This window comes from Oryctolagus cuniculus, chromosome 18, assembly GCF_964237555.1.
Source record: "Oryctolagus cuniculus chromosome 18, mOryCun1.1, whole genome shotgun sequence".
Lineage (NCBI taxonomy): Eukaryota > Metazoa > Chordata > Mammalia > Lagomorpha > Leporidae > Oryctolagus > Oryctolagus cuniculus.
In genome coordinates this window covers 2,925,200-2,949,528 of record NC_091449.1, presented here as the reverse complement: position 1 = coordinate 2,949,528, position 24,329 = coordinate 2,925,200, and the positions used below count along the sequence as shown (strand labels likewise).

The 24,329-nt window shown below is 64.0% G+C and overlaps 1 protein-coding gene across 3 annotated transcripts; it reads right to left on the bottom strand.

Moving 5' to 3' along the window:
- Positions 1-6,923: 6,923 nt before the first annotated feature.
- ZNF787 (zinc finger protein 787) lies at positions 6,924-22,677 on the bottom strand. Of its 3 annotated transcripts, none has more exons than XM_051830583.2 (3): positions 22,273-22,677; positions 11,918-12,006; positions 6,924-8,374 (listed from the first exon to the last, which is right to left on the bottom strand). In XM_051830583.2, the coding sequence occupies exons 2-3, from the start codon at positions 11,994-11,996 to the stop codon at positions 7,305-7,307; spliced, it is 1,149 nt and encodes a 382-aa protein (XP_051686543.1). In that variant the 5' UTR covers positions 11,997-12,006; positions 22,273-22,677; the 3' UTR covers positions 6,924-7,304. The 3 variants fall into 3 exon arrangements, with proteins under 3 accessions (XP_051686543.1, XP_051686542.1, XP_051686544.1); XM_051830582.2 differs by having other exon boundaries at positions 11,918-12,009; positions 22,273-22,675; XM_051830584.2 differs by lacking the exon at positions 22,273-22,677 and adding an exon at positions 21,725-22,003 and having other exon boundaries at positions 11,918-12,009.
- Between the last annotated feature and the right edge of the window lie 1,652 nt (positions 22,678-24,329).

The window sequence follows — 24,329 nt, the reverse complement described above, 5'->3', positions numbered from 1 at the left end:
ACGTACAGTTCTGGGTTTTGATGCCCGGCTGACAGCCGCGACAAACATGCGGAACAGCTCGTCTCCCCCCCCCCCCACCCCCCGGGCTCCCTCAGTCCTGTTTGTGTCGGCTCCTCCCCTATACTCTTCTAGATATTTAAGCTGAGACCCTACACCAAGGAGGCCCCCTCCACCCAGCCCTCCCTGGTGTCCACAGGCAGGAGGCATTCTGCCGGCGGTCCAGGAGAGGTTCCCTGTGGTGCCCTGTGGGATGGTTTCCGTGGGTAACGGCACCGACCCACTCCTACAGGACATGGCGGCACTGTTGGAAAGCCGCAAACCACCCTGTGATTCTGGAACTCTGCCCACGGCCGCGGAAGTGCTTCTGTGGCGTGTGCTTGCGCCGTGACAAGCCGTGGGTGAGAACTCGACGGCTCGTTGCCATCTGAGCCTAGACCCTCCGTGGCTGCTGTAAAAGTGGCCTCCTGGGGTTTCCACTCGTGTGTGTGCACGTCATGCTAACCTCCTGGAGGCCAGCTGCTCCACCCCAGATGTACCCAAGTCGGGACTTTTCCAGGGCCCCGGTAGCAACTCAAGCCACGTGCAACTAGTTCCTGTGTGGTATGGGGTTCTCTGCAGAGCAGCAAAACCTCTCGGTGAGACCGGAGTAGGGGCCGGCGTTGTGGCACAATGGGTGAAGCCACCACGGACAACATCAGCATCCCATATGGCAGCCGGTTCTGGTCCGGCTGCTCTGTTTCCATCCAGCTCCCTGCTAACGCGCCTGGGAAAGCAGCCGCAGGTGTCTTGAGTGCTTGGCCCCTGCAGCCACGTGGGAGACCCAGACGGAGCTCCTGGTTTCTGCCTGGTCCAGCCGTGGCTGCTGCGTCCAGCTGGGGAGTGAACCAGCAGGTGGAAGGATGCAAGGGCTTTGTCGCTCTCAAATAAAACAGAACTCCTTGAAGAGAAAGGAGTCACATCGCAACACGCAGGGTTGGAGATGTCCACATCCCAGCTGTTTTCTCGCCTTTGTGGAGTCTGGCAAGTGGGCCTGGAAGTTTAGGCAGCCTGACCGCAGGCCAGCAGGGCCCCCTCCCCTGGTAGCTGGAACCCAGCTCCCGAGGGGTTAACTGGGGTTCCCCAGGGAACACCCAAAGCACTGCTGGTACTTTGGCAGCTGGGTCCGTGTGTCCCAGTCGTTCATCCTCTGTGTCCCTGCTTCTCTTCCACAGGTCACAGCAGGAGGACCTGGGTCCCTGTCCTGGGGGTGAGCGTTGGGGGTGCTGCCTCCGCACCCGGCCCTTGTGATAATCCCCCCTCAGACTCTCTATCCTCACCCCCTCCAGAGGACCCGGGATTCACCTGTGAATTCGCTGTGCCGCTGCGAGCTGTGTCTAACGGAAGCCCCGAACTGGACTCACAAGGGGGTGAGCATGCGGGCAGGCAAGTCCAGGCTCAGCGAATTCAGCAGGTGGGGACAGAGCCTCCATCTTCGCGGAGGAGGGCGGAGCAGGAGGAAGGTGCTTCCTCCCAGGCCCCCTGGAGGTTTCCCGTGGTCAGTGCCTCTGGGTCTTGCGCTGGCCAGGTCTGGGCCGCGGGCTGTCCTGTGCACCACCAGGCGTCCCTGGCTTCTCCCCACAAGATGGCAACAGCACCTGTGCGCCCCTGCACTGGCTCCGGACCCCAAGGGATGTTGCCCAAGCTCACAATCTCCCCCCACCCCACCCCCACCCCTGGTGCACAGTGAACGGGGTCCTCCATCTGAAGTGTTCCTGGAGGCTTTCCCCGTCACCCTGCAGCCAGCGTCGGAGCCAGGCACGGCAGGCACGTGCTGCCTTGCCTCCGTCATGGGTCCAGCAGGTGGCCAGCACTGCACGCCTACTCATGGCCGAATGGCATCGTCACCTGGCCCGCCATGTTTGGACATCTGGGTTGCTGTGTCTGCTTCATCTCCTGGCCTGGCCATACTGCAGGTCCAGCTCCTGGTCCAATCAGCTGTGACCGAGGCTGTCACACAGAGCCCACCCCGTGTGTGTCTCTCTTTTTTTTTTTTTTTTTTGACAGAGTGGATAGTGAGAGAGACAGAAAGGTCTTCCTTTGCCATTGGTTTACCCTCCAAATGGCCGGTGCACCGCACTGATCCGAAGGCAGGAGCCAGGTGCTTCTCCTGGTCTCCCATGGAGTGCAGGGCCCAAGCACTTGGGCCGTCCTCCACTGCACTCCCAGTCCACAGCAGAGAGCTGGCCTGGAAGAGGGGCAACCGGGACAGAATCCGGCGTCCTGACCGGGACTAGAACCCGTGTGCCGGCGCCGCTAGGTGGAGGATTAGCCTAGTGAGCTGCAGCACCGGCCATGTCTCTTGTCTTCTTGAAATCCTTAACTCCTGAATGAAGTGCCCCACACTTACATTCTGCATCTGTCCCCATAGATGATGTGGCAGTTGTAGGGGGGAGGGGACCCCCTCCCTGAGGGACCTGGGGCCGATGTCCCCCCAGCTCACTCTGACAAGGAAACGGTCTCCTGATGTTCCCTCTGCAAGAACGTAACACTGGTAAGTCGCTGTTGTTTCTCAAATATCTCTGGACCTTCTCCCCACCCTCCCCAGCTCCCGATTGCGCTTCCGGGTGATCTGGGACAGCAGATGAAGAGAATGTTTGCTGGACATGGGCATCTCCAGGCCACGAGAGTCGAGGAAGAGCTGAGCCGAGCCCAGTTCAGCTTCCACCAAGGAATTTAAGACTTCTACAGCCTCGCTCTGCTGTGTTTCAGCTGGACTTTTTTTTTTTTTTTTTTTTTGAGAGAAGGCTGAGTTTCACGGCTAAATCAAGCAGAAAATAGAGATAGCCCACGAAACCCCTCCTCCTACAGGTGGACACATTCCTCCACTCAGCTCTGGAGAAGCAGGTGGGCAGCCATAGGCACCAGGTGAGGAGGAGTGACAGCTTCCTGGAAGGAGGGGGGGAAGGAGTGAAGGGCTGAACCAGAGGATGGGGATGGGATCTCTCCCTCTCTCTCTTCCCCTCCCCCTCCTTCTCCCCTTCTCAAATTCCAAATTTTTTTTTAAGGATTTATTTTATTTACTTGAAAGAGAGTTACAGAGGGAGGTAGAGAGCTTCTGTCAGGTCTCCCACACAGGTGCAGGGGCCCAAGTACTTGGGCCGTTTTCTACTGCTTTCCCAGGCCATAGCAGAGAGCTGGATCAGAAGGAGCAGCCAGGACTCGAACCGGCACCCATATGGGATGCTGGCGCTTCAGGCCAGGGCTTTAACCCACTGTGCCACAGCGCTGGCCCCTCAAATTCCAAATTTTTATACGTTTTAAAAAATACTTACTTGAAAGAGGAAAAAGAAGAGACAGATCTTCTATGTGCTGGTTCCTGCCCCAAATGGCTGCAAAAGGCAGGGCTGTGCTGTGCCAGAGCCAGGAGCTTCTTCCAGGTTCCCGCGTGGGTGCAGGGGCCCAGGGACTTGGGTCGCCCTCTGCTGCTTTCCCAGGCACATTAGCAGGGAGCTGGATGGGAAGTGGAGCAGCCAGGACTCAAACCAACCCCCATATCGTATGCCGGCACTGCAGACCATGGCTTAACCTGTTGTGTCGCTTCACCGGCCCCAAAATAACTTTAAAAAATAAGATACACATCATCATTTAAAAAAAATCATCTATTATTTTTCACTTTATGTTTCTGTGTGGGAGCAAACTGTTGAAATCCTTACTTAATGTATACTAAGCTGATCTTCTGTATATTAAGATAATCGAAAATGAATCTTGATGTGAATGGAAGGGGAGAGGGAGTGGGAAAGGGGAGGGTTGTGGGTGGGAGGGACGGTATGTGGGGGAAGCCATTGTAATCCATAAATCGTACTTTGGAAATTTATATTCATTATATAAAAGTTAAAAAAAAAGATACACAGGTCTGCCTGGAAGGATCATATACGTAACTATGTACTTTTAGATGTATGATCACTGATACACTATCAGTTACGTAGTCATGTGGTACATGGATCAGTGATGCAGATGACTGATAAACATGCGCTGTGGCGTAGTAGTAAAGCCGCCATCTGCAGTGCTGGAATCCCATGTGGGCACCGGTTTGAGTCCCAGCTGCTCCACTTCCGATCCAGCTCTCTGCTATGCCCTAGGAAGGCAGTGGAAGATGGCCCAAGTGCTTGGGCCCCTGCACCCATGTGGGAGACCTGGAGGAAGCTCCTGGCTCCTGGCTTGGGATCGGTGCAGCTCTGGCTGTTGTGGCCATCTGGGGAGTGAGCCTTCGGATGGAAGACCTCTGTCTCTCCCGCCCTGCCCCACCTCTCTGTAACTTTCAAATAAATAAAAGAAATATGCAGGATGAAGATAGATGACTGACACACAGGTGATAGGGGAGACAGGGATGGAGACATGAGTGAGTGCGTGATATGCAGGTGGCCAAGTAGCTCATGGGGTTATATGGCTGACAATTTAAAAACTTTGTATTCACTGCATACCTCAAAGGCTCGTGTTGGGAGAGAAATGGAGAATCCGAGAGCTGGTTTGAAAGAAAGGTCTGGTAAGTTTTTCCTCCCCGTACCCATGCTTGAAAAGTGATGAAAGGTAGGGTTACCTGACCGGATCCCTCTCGCAGTCCCCAGCAGCCCGGGTGGCATCACCCACAGCAGCGGGCTTCCTGTTTCTCCAGCATCACAGGCAGACGGGGCAGTGCAGGTACAGACATTAGATTCCGACTGTAAGCTCTGCAACTTGGCAGCTGGGAGGACCCAGGAAAGACGTAACGCCACCTCCCCCAGCCTTTTCCCTTGTAAACTGGGAGTGATGCCGGGCCTATGACCCAAGCTGAACACCATCGTGGGGCGCGGGCTCTGTCCGCGGTGCTGAAGGAGCCGACCGAGAGGCCCTGCAAAGTGGGGAGATTCACAGGAGTGTGTCCATCCAGGCAGGGGAGAAGTGAAATCCGTGGAGCCAGAGACAATCCCCTGCGCCCCCGCAGCCTGAGACCAGCAGACGGGGAAGGAGGGATGTATGTACACCACACACACAACACATACACAGACCAACAAGTGCCTACAAACGTGCATCCGCTAAAGGATGCACACAGTGATAATCAGACACATGTACACACACGGGCACACATGAGTACAGACATACCAAGACACAGACACAACATACAACTCAGATATATACAGACATGCAAACACACACGCACTCGTCCACATGTACTCATGTGCACATGCATGCTCACAGCCACACACACACATGCACTGTGTGTACCTCTCCAACAGTGGCCTGGAGCACACCAGGCACTGAGTGGACAGTATCATCATGACCGAGGAAGCTCGGTCACCGTCTGCTCCGCCTCTCCACCCCAGGACTTCCTCCTGGGAACCTGTGTGCGTCCCTTGGTCCTCTGCTGTGTGGCTCTCCTCCCACCTGCTTCCCACCCCCATGCCGCAGCAGGAGCTCCAGGAAGGGGAGGGCCAGTGCCTGTGGAGGCCACTGCCGTGTGCCCCGTGCCCGGCAGGCGCTCAGCAGACAGACGGGAAGGTGGAGTCGAGCCAGTGGAGGAGGTGTGGGTTGTGGGATTTTCAGATGGAGGCTCAAGGCCTTACAAATCGGCCTCCCGGGCAGACTGCTCCACCTCTGTGCCACCTCCACCCTGGGCACAAGAGGAGTGGCCCCGACCGTAGAGGGTCTCTGCAGGGGGACAACTGAGTAATGGGCACGATGCCCCCCCACCACACTGCAGGATGGGAAAGGCAGCCCCCCTGCTTCCTCTCGTGCGTCAGGAGAGCAGCTACGGAACAGACCCGTGAGCACTTGGACAAGAGCCCTTCCCGTCACCTGAGCGCCCGGCAGGCACGAAGCAGGAGCTCACACACACCTGCTGGCTGCGTGCGGGGTGCACGAACAAACTGGTGAGTGATACAGGACACAAAAGCAAAGGCTGGCCTCTTCCCACGCAGGAACATCTGCCCAAGCACTTCATTTTCTGTCGAAGTGACCAGGGCCCAGAGGAGGGACAGGGGGCAGCTCTGACTGGGGGAGCCCTCGAGGGACAGGCCAGCTCAGAACCCAGGATCGGCGAGGGTGGCCTGCGTGCCCAGGGTCGTCCAGCCTGCACCCTTCCCAGGACGCCACGTCCTGGGCAAGCAAGGGGAGGAGGCTGACCGCAGAGTGGGTACTGTAGCGTCCCCCCACCCCCGCCTCCTTCTGGTCTGAGCTGGCCCAGTGATGGGGCCACCTCCCTCCCTCCCCCAGCCTGGGAAAGCACCCAAGGCCGGCACCTAAGGTTGGCACTGGACAAAAGGGACCCCTGGACACCCAGCAGGGTCTCCTGAAGTCTTTGCTCACCTGTGCCGGTTCTGAACATAGCCCCCACCCCCCTGGAAAGAGATGCAAAAGCTCTATAAATAAACTGAACTGCAGCACCGAGCTCAGCGAAGCCACGGCCACCCTCCGACCTACACACCCGCCACGAGCTCCAAGAAGCCCTCCCTGCCCTCGTGTCCACGCCTCCGAGCCCCCGCGTGAGGCTCCCACCAGGACCCCCACTGGATGTCCCTGTGCCCCTTCAAGCTCCCCTCTGACGAGAAACCTTTCTCTCCTCCGACAGAAAAGGCGCCTCCCAGGGCTGCTGCGTCCTTGTGTGCTCTGGCTCTTCCAGGACCTCCCTGAAGGGGAGACCCCGCAGCTGCTCCCAGGGCAGGTGCACGGCGCCCTGGTGGACTGTGGGTGGCCCTACTCTGCCCCTGCGGCCGAGGGATGGTGCCCACGCCTCTGGCCTCCGCCATCTTGGTGAGTAGTGGCCACTTGAAGGGGCTGGAGGCGAGGTCCAGGCTAAATCTTCCAGGCCCCAGGCAGCAGCAGGCTGGACCACCGGGCTGGCTCCTGAGCTGTGCGCCTCCACTGGGCCTCTTGTCCTCCCTCGCGAGCTCAAGAACCACGCAGGCAGGGACAATTGAATAGTGCCATTTATTGTCCCCGCCAGGCCCGGCCTGAGGACAGGGCCGCCACCCCCGCCGCTTGTCTTCACGCCTCCGCCACCCACACCGAGGGATGGGAGCCAGGCTCGGGCTGGAGGGCACAGACTGGACCCGCGAGGCCAGACAGCCGCTGGGAGGGGCCGAGAGAGGCGGCATGCCGATAAGAACATTCCAGAAGGTCGGAGCAGGAGACTGCGCCCCTCCCGAGGGTGCGGTGGCCGCCCACCGTCCGGTTCCGAGGCCGCCGAGGCCGCGCACCCCTCTGTCCGTGCGCCCTGCTCCCCAGGTCTCGCACGCCTTCCCCGCCAAGCCCGAGGGGCCCTGCCCTGCGCCCCCCCGGGCTCCCCACCCCTACCGGCCCTCCTCGGCCTCCCCGCCGCGACACTCGCCGCACCGCCCGCCGGCCGCCTCAGCCTCCTCCTCCCCGCCGGCCCGGTAGTAGCTCTGCCCGCAGTCGCTGCAGACCGAGGGCGCGCCCACGGCGTGCACCTTCTTGTGTCTGCGCAGCGCGGCGCCCTGCACGAAGCCCTCGCCGCACTCCACGCAGATGTGCGCCGGCTCCTCGCCGCCCGCCGCCCCGAGCCCGTCCCCGTGTTGGGCGCGCTGGTGGGCCAGGAGCCCAGCCCCGTGCCCAAAGCCCTTCCCGCACTCCACGCACACGTAAGGCTTGGGTGCCGGGGCGCGCCGCGACCGCGGCCCTGCCGCCTTGGCCCCCGCACCCGCCACAGCTGCAGCCGCCGCGGCGCCCTCGCCCGGCGCGCCCACCACGATGATGCCCTCGCCGTCGCCCACCGGGATGGCGATCTCGCCGTCCGCCGCCGCCGCCTCCTCGGGCGCCTTGGCCCGGCGGACGCTGGCCGCCAGCACCTTGGCCGCCACGCCGGGCCCGGACAGCTCCGGGTGCAGCCGCAGGTGGCGCGCGAGGCTCTTGGGCTGGCTGAAGCCGCGGCCGCAGCGCGGGCACACGAAGGGCTTGAGGCCGCTGTGCGAGCGCCGGTGCTTGGCCAGGCTCTTGCTCTGCGTGAAGCTGCGGCCGCAGTCGGGGCAGGCGTAGGGCTTCTCGCCCGTGTGGATGCGCTGGTGCTGCATGAGGTTGGAGCTCCAGCTGAAGCGCTTGCCGCACTCGGAGCACGCGTACGGCTTCTCGCCCGTGTGGATGCGCCGGTGCTGCACCAGGTGCGAGCTCTGCGAGAAGGTCTTGCCGCAGTCGCCGCACGCGTTGGGCCGCTCGCCCGTGTGCGTGCGCTGGTGCCGCGTCAGCTTCGACCAGTGGCTGAAGCTCTTGCCACACTCGTTGCAGATGTAGGGGGCGGGGGGCCGCGGCCGGGGCGGGGGGCCGGCCGGAGGCGCGGACTGGGGCGGGGACAGCTTGGTGGGCGGCCAGCTGGGGACGTCGTCATCGTCCATGATGAGGATGTCCACTGCAAGGCAAGAGGGGGAGGGCGAGGTCAGCGAGGCTCGGCTCGGCTCGGCTCCCCCGGCCAGGAGCCCCTGCCCTGTGCGGGCACCTCACGGGGCGCGCCTTCTCGGCGTCCCCGCGGCCTCACGAGGTGGCTGGGTTGAGCCTGGCCGTCTGCCGCCCTCGCTGGGCCCTGCAGGGGGCGGGGGCGCTCCCTGGCACTTTCCTGAACCGTCCACATGTTCGTCCCCCTTTGCCCCTAGGAGGTGCTGGCTGACCCTGCGCAAGGGTCCCTGCGAAGATGCTACGGAGGGCGCCACCTGGCGGCCAGAGCAGAGCCAGACCTCGGGCCACGCGCTCTAACAGGACCACGAGACCCGGCCTCCTCCGGCAGCAACTACTCCGGCCACTGCGGGGACCAGGCAACAGTGGAGCCCCGGGGAGGTGAGGAGCGGGCGTGGGGCCACATCCTCAGCTTCACCAGCACTGGAGAAACACCGAGAGTGGAGCCCCCCCCCCCAGGCAAGCGTGGGAGAGGCAGGGCTGAGCGAGCCGCTGTCCCAGACTCACTGCTTTCTCCAGTGGGTGTTCAGTGTAGTTACGTGAGGGCAGTCTGACCGCTCAAAAGGTGGGGCTCCTGCTCGGGGTGCAGACTCCTGGGGACAGCACGGCTGGTTCTGAACCCTCTGTGTGAGGAGAGCTGCCCAGGGGCGAGGGGTGGGGGCAGCTGGGCAGGGCCTGGTGCCTCCTTGGCCACACAGGGCGAGGGGTGGGGGCAGCTGGGCCGGGCCTGGTGCCTCCTTGGCCGCACAGGGCGAGGGGTGGGGGCAGCTGGGCCGGGCCTGGTGCCTCCTTGGCCGCACAGGGCGAGGGGGCGGGGGCAGCTGGGCCGGGCCTGGTGCCTCCTTGGCCGCACAGGGCGAGGGGTGGGGGCAGCTGGGCCGGGCCTGGTGCCTCCTTGGCGCACGTCTCAGATACAAGGCTGGCGAGGCCCACCTGAGACTGTCCTCTGAAAGAGGATGCAGATGGCTCCCGGGGAGAGACCAGCACAGTGCAGAGCACAAAGTACCCACTCAGCAGCAACGGACAAGGGCGCTTTGGCCACAGCAGCGGCCACCCACAGCCGAGGCCGTGAGGGCCGCAGCCCAGGGGTAGCTCCCTGAAGCTGCAGCTGTCCGGCATGTAGTAGGTATCGGAGCTGAACACACCAGGACCAGCGCTGGCCCAGGCAGGACTTCCCCGGGCCCCACGCTCAGCAGCTGCTGTTCCTGCAGCCCAGGCCGGCCCACCGGGACCCACGACTGTCCAGCAGGGCCCCAGCGCCCCTGGCCACCGAGTGTGCACAGAGCGCCTCCTGCTGGTGGTGCCCCTGCAGGCCAGGTGCTCAGTGCCCTCCTGCCGGGCTTCCAGAGAAGGAACGGTTCCCACTGCCCCGTGTGCTAGCCATGGACACACGGACGTACACGCCGTGACGGCTCTCGGCCTGCTGCCGCCATCACTCCGGCTCTGCCCCCCACCCCAGGAGTGCGGGCAGGATCCTTCTGAGGGAACTTGGGCCCTGGCCCCTCTTCAAGTCCCACTGCAGACCTGCAGATGGCCCAGGACTGCCCGGGGCATGTGTCAGCAGAACTGCCACCAACCTTCTGGGAAGATAAAATACCACCTGTGCTCACTCTGCCGCTTCCCACAGCAACCAAGGTGTGCTGGGTGCTACCTGGCCTTGGCGGGACACGGCTGCACCCCTCCCTCCCCACCCTGGTTCGCAGGCCCCATGCCGGCGTCGGGAGCGGACGCAGCCCCGAAGGGCTGCTCCCACCCCCCCCAGCACCACTCCAGCCCTGTGGTGTCAAGCACACCAGCTGCTGGACTTCCCAGGGGCTCGCGTGTGGTCGGCCTGTGCCCCGAGGACATGGAGTCTGCAGTGCCAGGCCGGCTCCTGGGGGGCAGTGCGGGGACAATTCCGCGACAGCCGCGTTCACTTCCCCGCAAGTCATCTGCTCACTCGGCTCTGAGCACGATCTGAACCCGAGTCCCCAGCCGGAGCAGGAGGCCTCCTTGCAGGCGTGGTTACGGGCGGGCGGGTAGGCACGGCCGGGGTGAGCGCTCCCCTGGCCGCAGTGACTCCGGAGGCTCCTTTCTCATGGGCAGGACTCCGAGCCGAGACGCCCAGGCAGGCTTCGTCTGGGAGACTCCGTCGGTATGCAGTGTCGCCGTCACCCGTGTTCTCTGCCCCTGGGCTTGCACTGCTCCAGCCCTGTCCTCGGGCTCCCCCGGGGGCTCTGCTGCAGGCCGTGGCCCTTCCTTCGCCTGAACCTCGGCAGTCCTCGGCTTGGCTCTGTCCTCTCACCACGACCCTCCCCTTCCCGGGGTTGGCTGCAGCCCTGCTCCGCTCCCTGGTCTGCACGGGCGCCTTGCCCGGCTGTGCTCACGCCGGCCTCGGGCCCAGGGCATGCCTGTGCGGAGGGCTCTCCTGAGCACCGGGGAGGCGCTCTCCCTCCTTGGGGGCTGGCACACGGTGGTCCAAACTCCGCCTCTGCCCTCCCCTCCCCAGGCCCTGCTGCCAAGGACAGGACCCAGCAGGGCACCTCCACGGGACAGGAGTCCCGGCCAGCGTGCCGGTCCTTCCCTGACTGGGTCACAGCACTTGCTGCTGCTGCTGCAGGCTTTCCAGGGAACACAGGCTGCCTGCTCCCCCAGCCTCGCCGACACCACACAGCCTGGCTGGCCCACCCCCGCAAACTGCATTCCGGAACATTCCCAGGGACTCCCTGGGACCTTAGAGGTGTGTGCCGTCTGGTTGCTGTTTGTTTGTACGTGGGGCCAGCTGCGGCATCTGGTGAAGGCCCTCGAATGGGGCTGTCTTGTGGACAGGCCACGTGGAGGCTGTCCTCAAAGCCTGAGCGGCTCTGCCCCCGCCTCCAGCAGGCACCTGTGCAGACGCAGAGCCGCGATCCTGGGCTGCAGGGAGTCTGCGAGGTGCGGCCCCGTCAGTGATCATGCCCCACTGGACCTCGAGTCCTTTCAGGTCTGTCCCCTCCCGTGCATGGCCCAGGAGCGCAGGCTCACCCACCCAGCGGCTGGCGGCAGCGTTGGGAAGGGAGAGGCCATGTCACCCCCCGCAGATGTGGCCTCTGGTCCCTCCCAGGCAGTGCGGGGCAACTAGCTTGACAAAGTCTGAGGAGCACCGAGGTCAAGTGTGACAGCAACGATTTATTGAAGGAAAGAAGCAGGTGCAGGGTGCCCCAGACCTCGTCCTGGGCCCTTCTCGTCACAGGGTGGTGTCGCCTCACTGGGCGGGCCGGGGGAGGCAGGGGTGGGTGTCTCACTCAACCCAAACGCTGCTTCATTAAACAGGTCATGTTACCAACAAGAACCCCGTATTCAGTCTTCCCTGAAGAACGGGCACCCGCCCTGGGACTGCCCCCCCCCCCCCCCCCCCCGTCTGGGTCTGACCCGGTTCCCTGCCAGGAACATCCAGGATGCTGGGGAGGAAGCCGGGAAAGACGACGTCCAGCGGGCAGGAAACCTGGGCCCGGAGTGCAGGGAAGGGGGTGGGCCGCCTCACCTGGGTTCTCGTGGCTGGCCATCTGCTGGTCCTCGGAATCCAGCGGCCCCGGAGACCAGGCCTCCTCCCGAAGCTCCATGTCTGGGTCCCTGCTGGAATGGGCAGAGGACGACTGTTCACCGGCTGCAGTCCGGGGCACCCAGCAGACAGGACTCGCGGCTTCCAGGCAAGGGTGGCGTAGAGGGGCCCTGGGGTGGGGACCACGGCTGGAGGGACCGAGAGGCTCCCACCCGGGCTCCACCTCCGAGCCTTGGCGTCTGGCAGGCAGGGTGGAGGGCCGTGGTAACTGAGGAAGTGCCCATCACAGAGGCCAGGACCCTGAGTGGCACGCCCCCCCCCCCCCCCCCCCCGTGTGCAGGAAAGGAGGAAGCAGGGCAATGGGGAACCTCCACCGTCCACCGTCCCGGCCTCCAGACACTGAAGCTCGTGTGCTGGGAAGCTCCAGTGCAACCTGGGGGCCGACGCGGGGCGGCCACATACGAGAGTCGACAGAAGCTCGCGTCTCCTGCCAAGGGCAGCTTTGAGGAACAGCCTCCCTACCCCACGACCCAGCCATTGCGGTCCACAAACCCTGACTGGCGAGGCGAGGGCACTGTCCGCCTGCGTGCCTGCTGTGCACATGGCACGCGAGTGTTCGTCCCCGGTCGGTGTTCACACCTCCCCTGGGCCACGCGACACCCCCCGCCCCCGTACGGAGGAACACGCCTGTCCTCCACTCACACCAGGGTGGTGTCTGGCTCCTGAGTAACCTCACTCAACACCTGTGCACGGCTTTGCTGTCCACACACCAAGCAGCGCCCTGGAGCCCAGACAGCGGTGCTGTGCTGGGAGAACCCGCCCCTCCCAGGCCCACAAGCCAGGGCCCCTGTTCCCACAGGGCCTGCCAGAGGGACATGCACCCCCCGTGGGCGCTGTGACCGGAGCCGGGGATCTGACTCGGCCCCCAGGGACACGGATCCCCCAGTTCTCCCTCTCTGAACGGGACATCACTGTCTCAGCTGCATGTAAAACCCAAACTTTCTCACGGCTGGGGGAACATGGAGCAGAGATCCATCAGTCCCACAGCCCCTTCTCCCTGCTCAGCCCTGTCCCCACTCTTCCCCTCTACTTGTCAGCACAGGGGTCCCCTCAAGGGCAGGTGCTGCTGCCAACGCTGGAGAGAGCCAGGCAAGCAAGCCCCCGCAGCGGAGCAGACGTGCCAGGAAGAACCATGCCGCGGGGAGGCCTGGGGCCCAGCGGAGCAACCAGGGAAGGAAGGGGCCCTGAGGCAGGCAGTCCTGGAGGCTGAGGATGCTCTCCTCCCATGCACTGCAGGGGCGGGTGAGGCAGACCCTCGGGGCCTTTGTGCCGGGACTGGCACAGCTGGGCCAGACCCAGGTGGGGTCCAGTGCACACCAGGGCTCCTGGCTCTCCACAGCCCGCTCAGCTTCTCGCTGCCTTACACCTGTGCTAGCTGAGAGCTGTGGGGTCCCCAGCGCCCCTGGGAGCACCAAGCACAGGCAGGGCGGGGGAGAATGGTGGCTGAACAGCTGAGCCAGGGGCCCTGAGTCCCAGCCTGTCCTTGCAGCACCGCAGTGCTGGGGGCAGGCCCCCGGATGGTCATGGACAGCCCCAGCCCGCCCAGGCAGGCCCCCAGACAGTCACAGACGGCCCCGGCCTGCCCAGGCTGGTTCCTGGGTGGTCACGGACGGCCCCGGACCGCCCAGGCTGGTCCCCGGATGGTCACGGACGGCCCCGGACCGCCCAGGCTGGTCCCCGGATGGTCCCGGACGGCCCCGGCCCGCCCAGGCAGGCCCCCGGATGGTCCCGGACGGCACCGGCCCGCCCAGGCAGGCCCCCAGACGGTCACGGACGGCCCCGGCCCGCCCAGTCCCACTCAGTTTGTGTGGGCTGCCGCACAGGCTCGAGCCCGACCACACCCCACTCCCCAGAAGCCACTAGAGGAACCCAAATCCCTGGAAACGCAGCTTGCAGGGAAAACGTTCATCAGCGCAGGCTCAGAACAGGAAAGGTCTGGAACGATGCCCGGCCCACCGACCACCGCCCAGGGCTGGCTGCTCCCCACCCCCATGCAGTGTCCACCCTCCCCTCTATCCTTGCCGGCCTCGTGGTCTCCCACCCTCACACACCTGCTGCCGTGACCAGGGAAAGACTAAAGGTCGGCTGTGCTGGCGGCCGTGAGCTAGTGATCAATCACTGGGCGCCACAGAGGGGCGGACCCAGCCCCAGACCAGCCCCAGGCATGAGGGTGAGCGTGACCAGACGCCCCTGAGAAACACCGCTGCCCGTGGAGCACACTGTCCTGGTACCAGAAGCAGCTGTGCCCACAGGAGCACACCTTGAGGAATCCCCGTTGTCCCAGCAGGGCTGCCTTCGGCCAAGCCTCCCGGCACACGTACGCGGAACTGGCAGGTGCCGCTCTGCCTTTAACCTGCCTCACGACAACTTCATTCTCCAACCCAGGCTAGGGCTCTGCCTGCACCGACAGGCCGGGCAACCGTGGGATCACACACATGCCGCCGCAGGGACGAGAGCACACTGTGACTGCAACAGCGGCCACCACGGGCGAGCGCCACGCCCACCCACAGCCTCACCACAGCAGCCACACAGAATGGGCAACCGTGGGATCACACATGTGCCGCCGCAGGGACAAGAGCACACTGTGACTGCAACAGCGGCCACCACGGGCGAGCGCCACGCCCACCCACAGGCCACAGAGGAAGGGCTGCTGAGTGCAGACACTCGGAACGGGGCGCCCACAGGAGCGAGTGCTCGTGGGCTGGGTTTCTCCTGGGGTGAGGGCTGTCTTGCAACTCTGAGGGTGCATTAAAAACCACCATGCTCTGGCACGTGAGTATCTTTTATTAAAAACAATACACTTTCAGATCCTCTGGTTACAACATCATAAACATTAAAATTAAGGAAGGGGGTGAGCCAGCACTACGCCATAGTGAAGCCACAGCCTACAGTGCCGGCATCCCATATGGGCGCCAGTTCGAGACCCAGCTGCTTTTTTTTTTTTTTTTTTTAAGATTTATTTATTTGAAAGTCAGGATTACACACAGAGAAGGAGAGACAGAGAAAGGGAGGTCTTCCATCCACTGGTTCACTCCCCAATTGGCTGCAACAGCCGGAGCTGCGCCAATCTGAAGTCAGGAGCTTCTTCCAGGTCTCCCACGTGGGTGCAGGGGCCCAAGGACTTGGGCCATCTTCTGCTTTCCCAGGCCACAGTAGAGAGCTGGATCAGAACTGGAGCAGCCAGATCTCGAACCAGCGCCCATATGGGATGCCAGCACTACAGGCGGCAGCTTTACCTGCTACACCACAGCACGTAAGTGCTCTACTTCTGATTCAGCTCTCTGCTGTGGCATGGGAAAGCACTAGAGGATGGTTCAAGTCCTTGGGCCTCTGCACCTGTGTGGGAGACCTGCAAGAAGCTCCTGGCTCCAAATGGGCTCAGCTCTGGCCATTGCAGCCATTTGGGGAGTGAACCAGTGGATGGAAGACCTCCCTTCTGTCTCTGCCTCTCTGCAGCTCTGACTTTCAAATAAATCTTTAAGAAATAAATGGGCAGGAGGACTGGAATTGTGGTATAGTAGGCTAAGCCTCCGCCTGAGATGCCAGCATCCCACATGGGTGCTGGTTCGAGTCCCAGCTGCTCCTCTTCTGATCCAGCTTCCTGCTGATGGCCCAAGTGCTTGGGCCCCTGCACCCACATGGGAGAGACCCAGAAGCAGCTCCGACCATTGTGGCCATTTGGGGAGTGAACCAGCATCTGGAAGACCTGTCTTCCCCTTTGCAGCTCTGCCTCTCAGATAAATCAATCTTTGAAGAAAAAAAAAACCAGGAAGGAGCCGCCATGGCTACTGGGGCTGAGGCTGCCCTGGGCTCCTCTGCCTCAGGGAGGAGGCCTGGGCAGCGTGACGCAGTGTCCAGAGATGGCCATGACCCTGAAGGCACCTGAGCCAGCCCAGAGGCCAGGCATGATCCCTGCGGCGGGCCAGCAGCCTCCCTGGAGGACAGACAGCGGGGTTGCAGTCCACTGCCCTCCAGCTGGGAATGTGTCTTATGTTTGGACATCACACTTTCTGTGACCACAACACTGAGCAGGGCCGGTGTCTGGCCGCCCGTCATACTGCAGTGCCCCGTGCGGGCCCCGCTCCTCTGCTTCTGCTCCACCCCTGTGGGAGACCCTGCTGGGGCGCCAGGCTCCTGGCTCTCCAGCCCCAGCTGTCATAGCCATGTGGGGACTGAAAACACAACGACCGCCTCCAACGCCAACATGAGTGACAGCTGGATCTTCACGTCGTGACAGCTAAACACCACCCCAGCCTCAATGCTGCCCGTCCGTCCACCAGGCCCACAGCGCAAGAGGCGGCTCACAGACCTGGGGAAGCCCAGCGAGGCGGGCGGGAGGCCCCAGCTTGGAGGCGAAGCCCCGTGGCTGCTGGCTGCACTTCCTGATCATTTCATCTCTGGGGTGTGATCTGTGCAGCACAGGGAGCTGGGGCCTGTGCTAAGGTTGAGTTGTGCCTCTGATCCTCTTCTCTGGTGAGAACCCTGGCCCAGGGAGGGTTGGCACCCACCCCGTGGGGGAAAGGCCAAATGAGAAACACTCCAGCAGGTGGAGAGACCGAAGGGAGGAGGAGAATTTTATGTGGCCAGCAGGGCGTGGCGATGGCTGAAGAGTGACTGGCCGTGGGCAGAGGGAAGGGTCTGTGTAGGTGCAGGCTTCAGCCGATGCACGGCCAGCCCGAGGTCAGTGCAGTGACCCGCGCCAGCCTCGCCACACCTCCCAGAACGCTGCAAGCAAGCCGGAGGACGTGGCCAGCACCTCTGCTCGCCCTGGCCCTGGCTGTGCTCTGCAGAACGGGGCCTCACTGAGCTGTCTGCAGGATTCCCCAGGGGTCTGTGCACAGGTTCAGAGGACGTCAGCTGCTCACGCCTCTCCTGCCCCCATCCAAGGTACTCAGGGCCCCCACTCAGGATCTCCTAGCTTTTCAGGGCAGGATGGGGTGGGGGTGGGGCACTGTAAACCCTCATCCGTAGAGTGAGCAGAGAAAGGGAGGAGGCACAGGACCGGGGGCCACAGGGCAGTTCCTGACCCAGTCTCAGGGTCCAGCACATCTCCCTGGAGGACACCCCCAACTCACTGTCAAGGAAACCCTGGAAATGTGAGGACCAAGCTGATGCCTGGGCCCCCAGCCCCTGCCCCGTCCTCTCTGACCCGAAATCAGCCTCCCCTCACCATCGCAGCAGGCCCCTGAGCGATCCAATTAGCGCCCGGCACTGACAGCGCTATTAACCTCAAGACAAATTATTGTTATTATTGTTGTTAGGAGGTCCCACACAGCCCTGGCTGCCAGCCCGCCAATTATCCCTCCCTTTCTTCTGCTGCCAACCTCGGCTCCCTGGGCTGCAGGAGGGCTCCCGGGCAGCTCCTGCTGGAAGTGGGGCCCCTGTCTCACCCCTGCTTTCCCCTCCCCACACCCTCAGCCCGCCCAAACTCTCCCGCCCCTGTCCCTCCTGCACAGCGAACTCACCCCCACTGCACACAGCCCTGACTGGTCACCACCTCCGGTGGCTCCTACAGACAGCAGCACTGCCACACGGCCACGGCACGCACACCCCTCCCCTGCCTGAGCACCCCAGCTGTGCCGCTTCCCTCTCTGCTCCCTCCTGCAGCCCTCCTTCCCACCCTGATCCTCCCAAGTCTCCTCCCATACCAAAGACCAACTGGTCTGTGTAGTCACCCAGCGGGGCTGGCGTTCTGGTGCAGCGGACAGAGCCGCCACCTGTGTGGCACACATCCCATGTGGGCACTGGTTTGAGTCCCTGCTGCTCCACTTCTGATCCAGCTCCCTGCTAATGGCCTGGGTAAAGCAGTGGTGGACAGCCCAAGTGCTGGGGCTCCTGCACCCGTGTGGGAGACCTGGAGGAGGCTCCTGGCTCTGGCCTGCCTCAGCCCTGGCCACTGGCAGCCACTTTGGGAATGAACCAGCAGCTGGAAGATCTCTGGGTGGGTCTCCCTCTCTTCCTTTAACTCTGCCTCTCAAATAAATACATAATCTTACCAAAAAAAAAAAAGTCACCCAATTCAGGAAAGCCAATCAAACCTCTGGGCGGGCATCTGTCCACCCACACCCCTGCACAGTGTGCACGAGCCGGGCAGGCGGGAGGCCCAGAGCTGCCATCCCCGTGCCGGCACCTGAGGAATGAGGTCACACGTGCTCTGTGGGTGCACCCGAGAACGTCGTGCTTGGTGAGAGGAGGCGGACACGGAAGCCCGCACTCTGCAGGACACGGAAAGTGCTCCGCAGTCGGGGGGGGGGGGGGGCGCACAGTTCAGTGAACACACCCACAGCTCAGGGCACGGGACTCAGAGAGGCTGCGGCCAACCAGCACCGTGCACACCCCGCCGCTCAGCCTCAATCCAAGTTCCTCCCCAGGCCCCGCCGGCCCCCCTCTCTCCCCACCAAGTGCCCCACCTGCCAGCCTCAGCCACACTGCACGCGGAATCCCCTTCCCTGCCAGCACCCCAGAGCCCCAGCTCAGGACCCCACCGTCCCGGCTCAGGACGCCTCGCGAGCGTCCCCAGTCCACCTCCTGTGGCAGCCTGGCCGCTCGCCCCGGGGACGTCTCCGCCACCAGAGACTGTGCGCTCGGCCATGCTGCCTCTGCCTGCCGGAGCCCTGGCCTGGAGCAAAGCAGGGCTGCCCGCTCCTCCCGCCCCCTTGTCCCTTCTGCCTCTTCCTCCCCTCTGGCCCGGGTCTCAGCTGACCAGGGCGGACACAGGACACGTCCCAGCGCCGCCCCTCCAGCTCCAGGAGACAAGCTGTGGGAACATGCGGCCACCAGTGCCTGCCGCCTCCTGTATGTGGAGGCGCTGGGTCTTAAACTCTGCCTGAAAACTTAGAAACGAGAATGCTTGGGGCCAGCACTATGGTATAGCGGGTAAAATCACTGCCTGCAGTGCCGGCATCCCATATGGGTGCTGGTTCAAGTCCTGGCTGCTCCACTTCTGATCCCGCTCTCTGCTATGCCCTGGGAAAGCAGTGGAAGATGGCCCAAGTCCTGGGGCCCCTGCACCCACATGGGGGACCTGGAAGAAGCTCCTGGCTTCTGGCTTTGGATCGGCGCAGCTCCAGCCACTGTGGCCATGTGAGGAGTGAACCAGTGAATGGAAAACTCCCCCCGCTGCCTCTCTGTAACTCTGCCATTCAAATAAATAAATAAATCTTTTAAAAAAAGCTCTTCAGGCCAGGGATTAATAAAAGATTCAGAACACACCTGGCGCGTACACTAGGGACTAAGCACCTGGGAAGCCACGATGGGTCGGCACCATGGGGGGCGGGGCGGGGGGCCGGGGACTGTCTGCTCCTCCCAGAGCAGCCAACACAGCCAGCAGGCATCACACACCGACACCCCCAGGCTGGGCAGTGGGGCAGGGCCAGCATTGACAGCGCTTCCCCTGGGAAGCCTTCCTAGATTACACATTGTGTTCTCAGGCACGCAGAAACCTCCCGGCCCTGGGCACAGGGTACTGTAAGCTGGTACGCCCCACCCTGGTCCCCACAGCCCCCGCCCGCCGCGAGTGCTTCACCTGCCTTACAGGGTGAGGCCAGCAGACCCGCCATGGCAGACAGCTGAGGTCCGTCCAGACCAGCGGGCGGCTGGCGGGTTGTTAGCCAAAGCACAGTCAGACCCAGGCCTGCCGGACCCTGGTACCGCTCCCTTTACCCCCTACCACAGAGGAGTCGAGGCCCCCGGGGAACCTGGCCTTCCCGCTACAGCACCTCCTGTGGGTCGCCCACGCACGCGGTGCACCCCAGCTTCAGGCATCCATGGCTCTCATCTGGTCTCAAATCCAGGCCAGGGCTCCATCTCATGGGATGACCCTGGAAGATGGGGGCTGGAAAGGACTCCCCACTGGACATGGGAGCAGCCAGTCTTGGGAGCCCACAGGAAGAGAGCAGGAGAGAACCAGAATATGCCAAGAACAGGGCCCTGAGACAGGTGCGGGTCGGCGCCTGGGCTGGGGCGGGGCCCCTGACGCCCTGTGGTGGCCACAGACCGCAGCGCTCAGCACCTGTGTCCTTGCCCTCTGTGCAAGTCACCTCTGCTCCTGCCGCTACGCTGGCGGCCCTCAACCTGTGTGCCTCTCCCAAATCCAAGACTGACACCTGAGAGGCCTTCAAGCCGCCTGTCTCCCCGGACCCCACTCGGAGCCACAAGGCACAGAGGGGTGGCCTTAGGCAGGGGCTGTCCTGGACTCACACACGGACCATCCCAACTGCTGCAGGGCCTGGGCCTCTGACCCCTGCTCCTAAAACGGGGGCCACCACCTCTGAGAACTCAGGACAGTGAGTGCTGGGCACCAGGCCAGGCCTGCCGAGCGCCCAGCAAGCAGGAGTCATCAGCTTGGTCAGTCTAACCAAGTCCTGGCGTCAGGCACAGCCTTGGGGAGCAGCAAACAAAATCCCAGGATGTGGGGCTGGCCGGGAGCTGAGGACAGACCCCAGGTGGCCAGCCGCTGCTTCCTGCATCCCCGCCCAGAGTCCTCCCTGTAAGCCCCAGGTCTCCTCCGCCTGGGCTCCAGTCCACCTCCCCACCCCTCTGCCCAGAGCACGGGGGCCCAACAGTCTCCCCGCTCCAGGAACAGGCTGAGACCCTGCTGGGTGACCCAGAGCTGCCCACCACCAGGGGACCTCGGGGCCCTCCTCCCACACCCAGGCTGAGCCCCTCAGCACAGCACCGGGGCAAGACCTCATGGGCTGCGTTTATTTGGGGAATTGTGACCACGGCCTCCGCTCCAGCAGGACAGAGGAACCATTCTGGGAAGGGGAAGTGCCACGTCCAAGGTCACAGAACAGGAAGAGATAAGCCTAGACCAGTCCCAGGACAGCCCGCCCACTTCATGCCCATCTCCTGGGGCTCTGCCAAGGGGCCAGTCCCCCGACGGCCACCCTCATCTGCCCAGGACAGCACCGAGCTACTGAAGTCACCTGTCCAGGACCACAAAAGCAAGCGTGGCGGAGCTGGGTTCTGAGGGCAGGCCTGTCTGACCCGGGGCTGCCACTCATTCTGGCACTTCACCAGGGGCCAGGCGTGGGGACGGCCCCTCCCCTCCCGCGGCTCTGCGGAGGCAGAGCCTCATGACCTCACCTGAGTATGGGGGGCAGGGGGGAGAGGGCCAGGGCAGGCGCACACACGCAGGCGGGCGACTGTCGACGGCATTTGGCCAAAGAGGCTTAGAGCCCTCGGAGGACCTAAGCCAGGATCAAGGCGCCGCGCTCCCCCCCGCGGGGGCCACAGCTGACCCTAAAGGTCCTCCGCACTGTCCAGCTGCGGACGCGGCCCCAGGAAGCCACACACACACACACAAACCCGAGTCACCAACCACCCTGCCTGCACGGGGCTGGGCCAGGGGGCCTTCCTGGAGCTCCCACGGCCCCTGGACACCTCCGTCAGAGCCTCGGTCCCCGTGAGTGACCACCACCCAGGTCCTGGTCTCTGCCTTCAACCCCACCCCGTCCCCCGCACGAGCCCAGCAGCGAACAAAGCTTCTGTCCACTCCGGCTCCTGCCTCAGTGGGTCACGAGCCCGCATAGAAACTGGGGTCCGGCTCGGCGGCCAGCTCCGCCGACCCAAGGTGGGCTTGGCGAGCCCGAGGGGCGGGCCCTGCCCCGCGCACGGCCAGCGGCCTCGGGGAGCGCCGTCGGGCCGCAGGACACGCGGTGGCTGACCTTGGCCCAGCCCTGCCCCTCCCGGAACGAATGAATGGGCCTCCCGCCGGCCCCAAATTACCCGCCGGGTCAAGAGCCACGCGCACACGCCCGAGGCGGCAACGGGGCCCCGCGAACTTGAAAAAAAAAAAAGAAAAAGAAAAAAAAAAAAAAGGGGAAGGAAGCGGCTGGGGCGCCCCGGGGGCCGGGGCCGGCCGGCCAGGGCCGACCCTTCCCCCACCGGGGCCTCAACTTCCCCCGGGAGTCGCCACCACTTCCGGCCACGACCCGCCGCGGAGGCCCGGGAGGTGGGGTCGGACGACGCGGGCCCCGCCCCGGGAGGCCGCCGAGGGGACCCCCGCGACACCCCGGGGCCGAGCCGCCCGCCCGCCGCGCCCGCCGCGCCCGCCGCGCCCGCGCCGCCCGCGCGTCCCCGCTGGCGGCGCGCACGCGCACTCCCCGGCCGCGCGCCCACTCACGCCCCCCCTGCCGCGCGCACGCGCACTCGCCGCCCAGGCGCGCTCGCCCTCCGCCTTCCCAGCCGCCCACCCCCACCCCGCCGTCCGCAGCCTGCTCCCCGACGCGCGCGCCCACCTCGGCCGGGGCCCCAGCGCGCGCGCCCGCGCTCACCTCCTCGGTCCCGGGGCCGCCGCGCCGCGCTCCTCCTCCTCCTCGCTCCTTCCTCGCGGATGGTGGCAGCGGCGGCAGCGGCGACTCAGACCCTGGGGTCAGGGGGACGGGCGCCCAGGCCGGAAGTGACCTTCCTGGCCGCTTCCGCCCGCGCCTCCCTCCCTCGGGCCGCCACCCTGTCCGCGCCGCTCTAGGAAGCCGAGCCCCGCGACCCCTGGCCGCCGGCCCCCCGGCTCTATGGTGCCGAGCCGGCGCCCGGGGGAGCCACTTCCGGACGCATCTAGGACTCGGGTCCTCCGGCCCCGCTCTATGGCGCCTCGCGCCGAGGGGCTTCGGCCCCGCCCTCCCCGGACAGGACGCGCGGGCTCGGCCCGTTAGGCGGAGACTTCCGGGTGTCAGGGGCGTCCCCCCGCCCGCGCCGCCGCCGGCCGCCCGCGCCTGCGCGCTCCGCGCCTGGCGCCCGCCCCGGGCGGGGGGAGCGCGGCGGAGAGGGCCGCTCGCGCCTCGCCGGGTCCTCCCGGCGTCTCTGTCGCCGTAACCCCTTCTCTGCCGCCGCCGCCTCGGAGTCCTCCGCTGGGGGTGGGGGCTCTCCCCGGTCATCGCCGGGGCCTCGCTCGCTGGGCATCTCTGTCCTGTGGTCCCGGGAGGAGACCCGGGCGTGGGAGTGGCGGGGCCGGGAGCCGGCGTCCGGCCCGGTGAGGCCGGTGTGAGCGCCGCCCGCACGTCCTGCCGGGTGCGTTCGAGGAGACGGCGGGCCCGCAGCCGGCCGCCGCGCGGTGCCCGCTGGACACGCCCTCACTGCCCTGGAAGCCGTGCTGGGCCCACCGGCCCGACGCGGGGTGGGCTCCGCAGACGCCTCCCGCACGAGCGGGCTCCTGCGGCCCTGCACAACCGTGTCCCGGGAGGTCGCCTGCGCCGGGGCACGGGTTCCCCCCTGCGGAAGGGGAGTTGGGGGGACAGCCGGCGCTCCCGGCCAGGTGTGCCTGCTCCGTGCGCTGTGCGCGTGAGGCTGGGGACGGCTGAGTTAGTTGGGGAAGCCGATAAATTCCAGAACTCTTCGTGGCCTCAGCCTTTCTCCTTTTCTCCCTCTGCCTCCCCGTCCTTATCCTTGACCTTGACGCAGGAGACACAGAAGGGCTAACTGGGGAAGGTGAGAAAAAAGTGCAAGCTTCAGAAAGACCCCCATTTCGAAGCTGTCCACGAATAGAATAATGACCAGTGGCCTACGCGGAGCCCCCCCCCCCAATAAAAACACAGGTGGGGCCTCTGCTGGCCTGCTCCTGTTCCCCTCGGCGGTGGGCTTTCTCTTCCCATGATAAACCTACGCTGTCACCTACATGAGCCTCATGCAGTTCATGGTCTGGCGTTCCAAAGGACCTGGTCCCCCCCCCCCGCCCCGTCTACTCCCACAACACTCTTGCGGGCTGGATGTGGACAATACCAGGCCCCAAGGAAGCAGGGGGGGCTCAAAGACCTGGGTCCCTGCGTGACCCTGTCCGCCTTGGGCACTTTCTGCCAAGCTTGTTACGTGATGACTAGAGGAACATGCCAACACCCACCTTGCTAGCATCTGCCAAGAAGTGGAGTCGATCCCAGCGTCCACTGATGGATGCACGGGTAAACCAAAGCTGGGCGGACAGACAACGGAGCCTCGCTTACCCTGTGAAGTGGAAGGAAATTCTAATACCCGTTGCAACCGAATGAACCCGAGGACATCCTGTCGCAAAAGGACGAATACTGTGTGATTCTACTTAGAGGAGATACTTTGTCAAAGTCCTAGAAAGTACGGGGGTGACTGCCCCAGAAACGGGCAGGCTGGGGGAACCGGGAATGGGAGTTGGTGCTTAACAGGTGCAGTCTGGACACAGATGGTGGTGACGGCCGAACAGCTAGGTGGATATAACTGACGCTGCTGCACTTACACTTAACAGTGCTTAGGGCTGGATCCGGTGATGTGTATCTTGCCACAATTAAAAATGTTTTTATTTTACTCACGTGGGGGGGGGGTCCATCTGCTTTCACTCCCCAAATGTTCACAAGGGCCGCTAGGCTGAGAA